We start from the raw sequence: 10,430 nt of genomic DNA, 5'->3' as shown, positions 1-10,430 counted from the left end.
ACAACAGAATGCTTTATGAGATGTTGTGAACAGGCAATGGTGCATGACTTGTTCAACCGTGCAGTTCAAGTCGCCCGGTTGTTATCACCGAGTTGTAAACGTAGCTTCTGCTCTGTACTTTCGCTGGCTCTGCGGGTGAGATGATTTCCAGATGGTCCCGGGAAAGTGTTTGCCTTAGGTTACTGCAGGCCAGCCAGCTTGTGCCTTTTTCAGCTGAGAGAAAGATGGAGGTGCAGTGTGTGTGTGTGTGCGTGTGTGTGTGTGTGAAAGAGAGACAGAGAGAACGAGAGAGAGAGAGTGTACATAAAGTGGAGACATGGCTCACACAGCTCTACTTTTTTTTTTTTTTTTTTTGGCTTCAGACATCCACACAATAGTAAACCAGGTCCTCGAGCACCCAGCTGGCTGGATTCGGTCCATGACACTCAACTGTGTGTGTAAGTGGTTCAGTGGTCAAAGGGCTCCCCAGACTAAAAAACAAAATACTAGATCATTTATTTAGAAGATAAGAAGAATGAATGCATGTTTCTATCCCCTACTGTTAATTGCATTTTGATACCTCGCTGTGTGCCCTTTCAGCAGAAGAGGGCTCAGTGATGACTCAGTTAAAGGAGCACCTGCCAAACCTCCAACAAGCAAAAACAATGCAGAAAAATATGGTATTTACTTTGTGCATAAATTCATGAGAGCTCTCCTCATTGGTCGAAACATAGCTAGAGTTTTAATGTGGAAGTTTCTGTCACTGTTTAAGTAAAAAATCCTTTTCCCTGTCAGACCTGTGGAACTATATTTAGTAGCATTAGAGAACATTTTCCACGTCAATATAACAAGATTTTTGGTTTTTTTGAGATTCTGACATTTTCACTTGGGTTACATTTTACATGCAAATTGAAAATACAAATTCAAAGTATTTTCAGCATGGTATCCTAACAAAAACTCGGAATTTTAAGCACTTGGATGACGCCTCAGGGATATATTTTTAAAAGAGTAGCCTACACTGGACTTACCCTTTAACTGAACTATGAAAGCTAATCGTGACTGCAATGGCTAATGATGCTGTTGAATATACATGTACTGGCATGTAAATTACGGCAGACTTGGAAAATCACCTACCTATCCAGTAATGACTAAAGGACTTTAGAAAGGAGTTTTAGGGGCTACCTCGCTTCAAGTGAAAATCCTTTAATGCCACAGACACTAAAGAAAACACTTCTGACCGGAAACTGCGTTTTCCAACCTGTTTAGGGCACACAGATGCTGGCTGCTGCCCAGTCGCCCCCACCTCCTCCTCCTCCTGCTCCCCTCCTCAGCAGCGCTTCAGTCCCGCCCATCGCCACCTGGCTCTGCTGCGCACCGCCGACTGGAGGCAGAGTGTCGCTACTCCTCTTCCCCACGCCAACGGAGAAGCAGAACACAAGGAGCCCGAGTCCGAGGGTGTGTGGATGATTTTTTTCTCACATATAAAAACTGATTTTTTTTCCGGAATCGAAACTGACGCTTAAGGGATTTCGGAGGAAAGTAAGAAGACGGGTTTAAAAAAAGAAGAAGAAGAAGAACTCAGACAGGGTGCCCCTGCGCAGTACAGCATCCTCCCTCTGCATCTGTTTCTCATCTCTCCTCCTTTGCCTCTGCGCTTTTTACAAGATTCCCGATTCTCCCACACTGCATATCCCCAGTGACTGATCACTTATTGCAAGCCGAGAGGTGCCCTTTTTCTTTCTTTTGTCGGAGTTTGAACCACATTTCTGAGCTGCTGGGAGTATACCACCAGAGCCCCTGAAAGCTGGCTGGACTGTAGTTTTCGTCTTCCCGATACAGGCGGATCATCGAGGGGACCTTGCGCGGAGTCAAAAGGACTGGAAATTATTTAGCCCTCTCACATCGACGTGCCGCATGGTGGGAATTTCTGCCTCTTTTCAGTGTAAGTGTTCTCTCTATTAATAATAATGTTAATATTTCCCAATTCACGCCTTATTGGAGTGTTTTGTGACTTCGTATGCACACGTGTGCGCCCGAATTACGAAATATATCACAAAATACTCAACACACCTAACTGAGATTTTGTTTTATTTCTACTTTGATATATATTTATATATTAATGTAAATTAAGCAGACTGCGCTGCAGTCCAAACCCCCCTAAAAATTATAATACAATAAATACATAATCGCCAGGGAGTGCATTTCTTTTTTGTTAGAGAAATGTTTTTATTGCCCGAGATTATGTGCAGATCTGTTTCACATAGAAACGGTGCGTTTGTTTTGTGCATAATCGTGTTTCATTCTAATGGGAGAAAAAGACCGAGCAATCAGCGCTGATGTGTCTCACATTACATTTATCGCTCAAAAAATTAGAGAAAGTGAAAATACTCCGGCTATTGCCTGCTAATTATCTAGAAATGTAATTAATGAAGACAGTTGGCTTTCTAGTTTGTTTAACCAGCATGCTGCTGTCTTAATAAAAAAAAAAACAGCTCCCAGTTCAAGAGCTTGTGCCCAAGATGCGCAGCTGTTCTGGGGCAACAGGCAACTTAAGTTTACGGACCAAGTCTCGTCATCACCTTCGTTTCAGGTGGAGCAATCTTCACATTAAGTGTTGATCTTCGAAAGACATTACACAACGTCTTGGGAGTTTAAAAAAATAAAAAGTCACAATTTTTATTATTCTCACTGCAGAAACGGAGACAAATATTACAAATATTTCCTGCAAGTAGTCAACAATAATCCTACTACTGACTACTTTATGTTTTTTGGGGGGGAGGGGGGGTTGTTTGTTTTACTTTTGCGTGAGGATTTTGAACTCAGCCTGAGCCTCTCAGTTCTGTTCAGTGTAGAGCTGCTTCTTCTAATCTTTGCCTGGGAGTCCTAGAAAGCATTTCTAGAGACTTTGCATTTCAGACTTTGAATTTGAAGTACAAAAAAAAGAAAAAAGAAAAAAAAGGAAACATCATCCGGAGCGCTGACGCAACTCTCAAACGCATCTTCTCAAACCCATGTGAAGTTTCCTTCTCCACCCGCTGCGACTTTGTCATCATCACATAACCGAAAATCTCCAAAAACGGAAAACGGATTCCTCCCCCCCCCCCCCCCCTTTTTTTTTTTTTTTTTTTTTTAATGGAGTGGCATAGGGTTGAAATTAAAGGCTTTGGGCTATATTTACTCCAGTGGGAATCTTTTCCCCCGACTGGGAAAAGAACAGACATGCGGGTTAGGGAGGGAGGCTGCTATGGCACAACATGCTGTCGATGCCCGACTGTTCTCACGGCTCAGATTAGAGAGAGAGGAAAATATCTTCTGGAAAACCATAGGGCTTTGGACATTTTTTAGGCATACCAAATGCTCCCCACACAGCATCGTACACATTTGTAGACGTCCAAGAGAGCGCTTGTTAAGTCCTGTCAAAGGCATGAAACAGAGCAGAGGTGGCTTTAGATGAGCTAAATAAGGGCGACCGGGTACAGAATAAGCAAGAGACACTGATATATACTGATCAACAAGAAAACAAAGTATGGCAGCAGTTTAAAAATGCTCCTCTCAAAGAGATATTTTATTGGGATATCATGATGCAGGTGTATCCTGTGTCTGTGAGTCTTTTAAGTCATTGAAATGAAGATTCAGGATTATTTTTCATTCTGTCTTTCTTTCTTTTAAATCCCTGTTTAGTCTAATAATTTACTGCAGTGGCGATGCCAGGTGATGTGGTTGTTCTGGCTGTCATTTATTATGCCATCAGTTGTTTGTTTCCCATCCTTTTAACACTGGGACTTCCATTAAAGTAGTGACTTGACTGAAAAGACCATTACCTGGAGTGTGTGTGTTTACAGAGATAAAGAGGGGGGGAGGGGGGGGGGGGTAAATGAAAGGTAAACAAAGCTGCTGATGAGGGGAGAGTAAATGATAAGTGCTGTTTGCAGGTTATCTCTGCATTTGTGTGTGCGCGCACGTGATTGGACATGTGTGAGTGCGTGCTGCATGTGTGTGCACTGTATAAACAGGCTTGTATTAACGATAGCTGCTAAGTCTCTGCGGTCCATGCTCCCCAGCATTGCACTTCCAGGGGCCATCTGCCCAGCCACCAGCCTGCCTCACACCTGTTCTCCCTCCTCCTCCTTCCTTCCTTCCTCCTCCTCCTTCTCCTCCTCCCAGCTCTTGGGCTATAGGGTCAAATGCATCAGACCGCTGCTCACACACATGGACGGCCTTGCAAAAAATGATGGCAGCCATTTTATTCTCGCCTTCACACACAGCCAGAGAATCACACGTAGACGTACCTCTGGTTGGCAGATTGAACAAGTGATGCTGAGAAAGGCTGTGTGTGTCACATGCACACTTTCACAATGTGGCATAGATATCGTACACACACACACACATATGCACACACACTCTTTGGTTTCACTGTTTCCCCTGTTTTTTCATGTTAAGCGCTGGTAATAGCTTCCTAGCAATTTATACTGCATATTTAAATCACAGCAACAAACAATGAAGTACTGCTTTTAGAAAGAGAGAGAGAGAGATTTTTTTCATGTCTCGCACAGAGTTACACTGAGACTGCGATGTAGTTACAAAGCACTTCTTTTAAGTGTGTCACACAGACGTTTGGATGCAGTCCAGGTTTGCTATACGGTGAATAAGTGATGATGACTCAACACAGTTCATATGCTGACTGTCTCAGGTTTAATACAATCCACTTCAAAAGCAGCGCAACCCGGATCACCTGTAATTTTTTCGGCATTCTCAATTGGCTCTATCAGAGCCAGATTCTAGTATACAGAACTTAACACAAGCTCCCTCGTTTGTATACAGCCTACAGTATATGCTCTAAATTATGTATGCTCTCAAAGATTTTTGGTTGTTTGTTTATTGTATAATTCAGTGCTTAGAATAAGTGGGCTTTCCTGGCGCTACTACTACTTGGGATTTTCACATAACTGCTGTGTCAATCTAGAAGGTCTGTTCTTATCTAACTCCACGAACAACATAAAAACTTTACAGTATTCGTCATTCTTTTCACTGGGTTTTGGTGCACATTTACCACAGCTGCCGTTACTGCAGAAATGTGTATAAAGATCGAGATGGTGGAGCCTTGGACACAGATTGGAACTGAAGCAATGCAGTCAGGGGGCAACTATCAGCTGCCGAACCAGATACTAAAATCAGTGTTGCATGCACTCCTTTAAGATGTATAGATCTCTTCTGATTATTCAGAGCTGTCTGTTATCAAGTCCCAGAGTGAATTATAGTGTGCGTGCACATGCATGGGCATGCACATACGCATGAATGCTTTTGGAGATCGATAACCCCATTGATGGTTATCAGTGAGAGGGCAGTTCTCCTCACTGCTTATTGAATTTCATCGCCCATGAAAGAGCAGCGGTGGTATAAAAAGGACTTGCAGGTAGGTGTGTTTGTGTGTGTGTGCGTGTGTGTCCGTTTGCATTGTATACGCGGCGCTTGTGTGTCCACACTCTCTTGTGCTTACAGAAGCAAGAGGTCTTTGTTTTATTGTAGCTGTGAGATGGCCTTTACAGGGTCTGATTTAATGTCAAAGTGAACGGTGAGCGCCACAAACTGATTTTATTGGCCTTGTTCGTGTTTTTTACTCTGGATAACATAAGACTTATAGGTCAAGTGAAGAAGAGGCCGACAGGGAAGGGCCCCACAGTTCATAATTTTTCATGGAGGATTTTTACCTTTCTAGCATTTTTTTTTATTATTTTAACTTACTTTTTCACTTAGCCAGAACTGATAATAGATTGGTTCCAGAGCAAATCTAAAAGCAGCTGTGTCATGGGAGATGTAGTTTTTTCATATGTTTAGGGTAAATGGTTAGCTGTATCTATTGCACTCAGGTTTCTGGGGCTTAAAGTACACACTCAAAATAGACACATCCAGGACAATATAAACCCACACACTGTCACACATGCAGAGCGCTTCCTCAGTCCTCTGTATACAGATGCGGATTGAGTTGCTAATTAACTCTACTTTCTCTAACTGTATCGCTCACAGACAGACCTCCACACAAACAAATGCACACATATAGAACCTCTCTCTTAGGCTTCTTGTCATGATGTCTGTCCCCTTGCTCTCGCTCCCTCTCCCTTGCTCTCTCTCTCTCTTTCTCTTCCACTGTTTATTTTCCTGCCTCCATCTGGAGTCGGCTGATATTGTAATCGCCCTAATGCACATTGCCTTCCCTTCTCTCTCTCGCTCTCTCTCTCTCAGTCACACACACACACACACACACACACACACACACACACACACACACACACACACACACACACACACACACACTTACTCAACACACATACATACAATGTGCCATCCTGACAAGCCCCTTTTCTTATTTCAAAAGATAAGCAACTGGATGTGATTGTGTGTGTGCGTGTGAGTGTGTGTGTGCAGGTGTCTATACAGTATGTCCAATGAATACAAAAGGACATACCCACGACTGTGTTTCCCCCTACACTCTGCTAAAGGTAATGATATTGAATAGGCTCTTCTTAGTGATGTGGAGCAGCGATAAAGTGACCAAGTGAAGATGTTACCCTTTATCTCTCACCTTCTCAATATTCACCTGTCGCCCAATTTACATTTAAAGATTAAACAGAGGACCTGGTGGGCTGGGGGTGGTTTATGTCTTCTGTAAAGATTCATCTGAAAAGGAACAGAGTGTACTGTATGTAAGAGAGTCTGAACTGCCATCTCTAAGCTTTTCTTCATGATTCAGCAGAGGTTTGAGATGCTATTCGGTGGGAATGTCTACAAGCACAAACAGACACACACACACACACACACAAACGCTCGCACAAATCCCGAGGACACACAGAGAGGTTTGATTGATGGGAAGTATGAGCTGTGAAGCTGTGCGATTAGGAGCCTTTTTTCTCCCCAGTTCACGAGAGGACAATTGCTGAAGAATGGACCAGTTTGCTTTGCTACCAGTCCATAAAACCTGACCATAAAAGTCGTTTTTTTGTGTATGTGTGCGTGTGTGTGTGTGTGTGTGTGTGTGTATTAGAGAAAAGAGAGAGAGAGGCGGTGGAGTGGGCCCAGACAGACAGCGCTTAAAACAAACAAACAGGCAGGCAGAAAATCAGACAAATTGACAAAGAGAGACACAAAGAAAGAGGAAGTAGATAACAAAGAGAGTGAGAAACATCATCTCACCCCTGTCATGCTTTAGCGGTTTTTATCACCTAAACTGAGGTTGCTTCCTCTGTAAAAACTTCACATTGTTAACGCTGACCTAAATGAACCCGTGAGAATAATTCTCTCTTTTTTCCTTTTCTTTTTTTGTTTTACGAAAAGGGACTTATGTAATTTACGATCACCACCTCGGCTTATCAGCTTGGATATTTGATTTACAGCTCGGTTCACTCTCATTAATTTTGATGTATGGATTTGGACAGTACATTTTATGAAAAGGGCAGCCGCTAGATTGGAGCCCTGGCTTGGTAAAAAGGAGTGTAATTAAGATCAGCAGACAGGGAGAGAGAGAGAAAGAGAGAAGTGTAGCTCAATAGATGCAGACAGTGGACCCTCTGTTTTTTTCCCTCCGAGTATTGACGTGCTCAGTCAATTACATCTAGAGAGTAGAAGAGACAAGAAGAGATGGGGATGTGGGAGGCTGTGTGTTCAAAAATGCATGTTAGCAGACAGGAGCGTGCGCGTTGTATATTGCGGTGGTCTACTCTGGTATTTGTATACAAGCGGAGGTTCAAACAGCTAGCACCAATCTACACTGTGTTTCTTTAATATTCATAATGAAATAGAATCGGCACCGGCAGAGCAATCACGTGCACGGCTGTTTTTTTGGACGTCCAGTCGCTGCCAGCCTTTTATGTCCCATGGGCAGACACAACTAAATCATTGTTTCCTCCCCTTGCTGGTTAAAATCACACCACTACAGCCAAATAATGAGGCCCTTTTCTTTTGTGCTTGAATTTGACTTGCATGATGGGTATTGTAGGAAGAGAGGGCTTCCAGCTGTTGTCAGTTAGTGTCACAGACAAACAGGGAGATGGGACAATGGGACGACGGCCGGTCGCTCCATCTGATTGTCTTGTTGTCAAACCAACAGCAGGTGCCTCAAATGATAAACGCAGAGTGTCAATTATTTCAAGGGAGGGCCATTTTAGAAATTGGTTCAAAGAGAAAGAGGGAGAGTGGCAGAAGGGACAGTGGGGGTAACATAAAAAAATGGAAGGAGCTGGTCCATTTTCTCCAAATGGGGCCAAGTAAAAAGCCCCATTTTGTTTAACTTCTAGTGCGTCCCGTCCATCCTGTCCATAAAATTTCAGTCCCTATACATGACCGCTCACTGCAGTCTAACCTTAAATGGCCCGAATCATTGCTTCATTGCTAGCTGCCGTGCTTGTTTGAACAGAAACAGAACAAAACCACAGTCGGTTTTATCTTTAAAAAAGAAAAGTATATTTAATGGCAGTTGTGTCCACCCAAAAATTGAGAATTACACTTACAGGCTTCAACCTCACTGCTGTTTCTCTCAAAAGGGATAAAAAGTCTCTGAAAATGGAGAAAGCTCTCGCAGTTCAGTCAGACTGGGAGATTAGTTGTGAGGCTGTAGCTGTGTATCGATGAACAGATAGAGATCTGTAGAGCTCCCTCTCCTCACAAGTGTCCATGTGAATGTGTGTGTGTTTTTATATCTGCCTACAGTATAAAAACATATATCTTTTTGTCTGGCTTGCTCGCTGTCTGTAGTGTCATCTGATATACATCCATGACCCCAGCTGCTCTTATGGATTTGCGATTGACAGCCCTTTAATCAAGGCATCTGTTCCTCCCCTCTGTCGTACTCTAACCATATGGACGTGCCATCCTCAGCTGCGCATTTCATACTAGCAATAGACGATGGGTCTCCATGGTAACCGAACTCCGCTTTTAGAAATGGGATATGAATGATATGTTTTTGGGCCTCACATGTGCAGGGATGTACACACATGCGTCTATATTGCAATGTACCTTGACATTTATAGTGTTTCATATCGAGTTAGTCTGCATGATTGTGGACCCCATCCCGCGGCACTCTCTGAAGTTTTATGACTCCAACAGTGTGCAGACGTGTTTGCCTTCTCTACATGATAGAGCCATTTGTGGAAGAATCCAAGCTTCTTTTTTTTTTTTCCAAGACTTAAACAGCTCCAGATTGCGGCAAAACTTTTTAGTCCTGGTAACACTGAGAGCAGCACAGCACAGGAGGGAGAAAGGCTCTCACGGAGCAATGAAAATCCAAGATAGAGAGAGAGCATAAATCCATCTCCTTTTGTAAGGTACCTTTTTTTTTTTTTTTTTTTTTGCAGATGTTTCAAGATGTTTGGCTCAAGTGTTGGTAATTTTTTACCCATCTGTCTTCTCTCCTCCCCCTATGTCTCTTTATCAACATCTGGTTTTCGGTGAGGCAGGGAAACAAGTATCCTTTATAAGCCAAGGGTTCCCAGTTCCCCCTCTGCTTGTGCTATTAACTTAACCTCAACTACTGCTCTCTCTCTCTGTGCACACATATTCACATATGCTAACCATTAGAAAGTCATACCATTCAGAAAATGTAATAACTTTCAGTTAGAGGCGGAGATAAAGTATTTTAGCTTTTTTTTTTTTTTTGTTCGCTCTTCACTTTTTCCATAGCTGCAAAGAATTCGAGGCTCTGGGTTTTTTTATGCCTCCCCTGAGGGAGGACAAATTACTGCCTAGATGTTAGTTTGAGGATGCTTTAGTGAGTGGAAAGCCCCTTCCCCTTAAGCATTTGGGTTGCACCCCTGGGTCTCCATCTGCACCTCTTCTACGCATTTATGAGTGACGAGCATAAAGCTGCTACTCAGGGTGATAGCATCAGAGATGCACTGCATCGTTTCACTTTGTAGGAATTTTATTTGAGCATGGATGCACACAAACATTTTGCCAGACACTTTAGCAGTGCAACAAAAGTACGATCTTAATTTCCTGTTTCCTCTTTGGCAGCATTAAATTGTCCACATAATAATTCACAGCTGTGCAGGGATCATGTACTGGAGTGCAGCTGCAACTTTATATTTGCTAATGTAGCTATCTCACACATAGGACTGAACTACACATATGTAAAAAAAAAAATTAAAAATACACAGGTGTGCGCTTGCTAAATTGGTCTCTCATAAACTCAGACAGTGAGTGGCTGAATATGCAAACAAAGACAAAGCTCAGCACCATATGGCAGGGTTGTCAATCTAAAGTGAAGGCATGCAGAGCTCTCTTTGTGTTTGTTAGGTGGTCTACAAGTTTCTTGGTGTGCGTTTGATGTGATGAGTGATATTTTTAGCGTTATGTGGCATGCCATATTAACAGGCAGCCAGACACGCACACACACACAAACACATTCGTTCGCTGCCATTCCTCGTCAGAATGAACACAACATACACGCACCATCCTTTCCC

The 10,430-nt window shown here is 42.9% G+C and overlaps 1 protein-coding gene and 1 long non-coding RNA gene across 5 annotated transcripts in view; one reads left to right on the top strand and one right to left on the bottom strand.

Moving 5' to 3' along the window:
* Positions 1-404: 404 nt before the first annotated feature.
* On the bottom strand, positions 405-1,326 carry LOC309698079. The gene is made up of 3 exons (XR_014274007.1): positions 1,238-1,326; positions 560-626; positions 405-470 (listed from the first exon to the last, which is right to left on the bottom strand). It is a non-coding gene; the product is annotated as an uncharacterized lncRNA (long non-coding RNA).
* Positions 1,321-10,430, top strand: part of runx1t1 (RUNX1 partner transcriptional co-repressor 1) — a 57,113-nt gene continuing 48,003 nt past the window's right edge. For 2 of the 4 annotated variants that reach the window (XM_082520348.1, XM_082520347.1), the window contains exon 1: positions 1,321-1,921. In XM_082520348.1, the coding sequence (XP_082376474.1) occupies positions 1,894-1,921 (28 nt within the window). In that variant the 5' untranslated portion in view covers positions 1,321-1,893. The remainder of the gene's footprint in view (positions 1,922-10,430) is intronic. The other 2 variants (XM_082520350.1, XM_082520349.1) reach the window with 1 other exon arrangement.

The sequence above is a fragment of the Aulonocara stuartgranti genome (genome assembly GCF_965226115.1).
Source record: "Aulonocara stuartgranti genome assembly, chromosome: 22".
NCBI classification, from domain to species: Eukaryota; Metazoa; Chordata; class Actinopteri; order Cichliformes; family Cichlidae; genus Aulonocara; species Aulonocara stuartgranti.
Note: the sequence above shows the minus strand (reverse complement) of the source record. Positions and strands in the feature narration are given on the sequence as shown.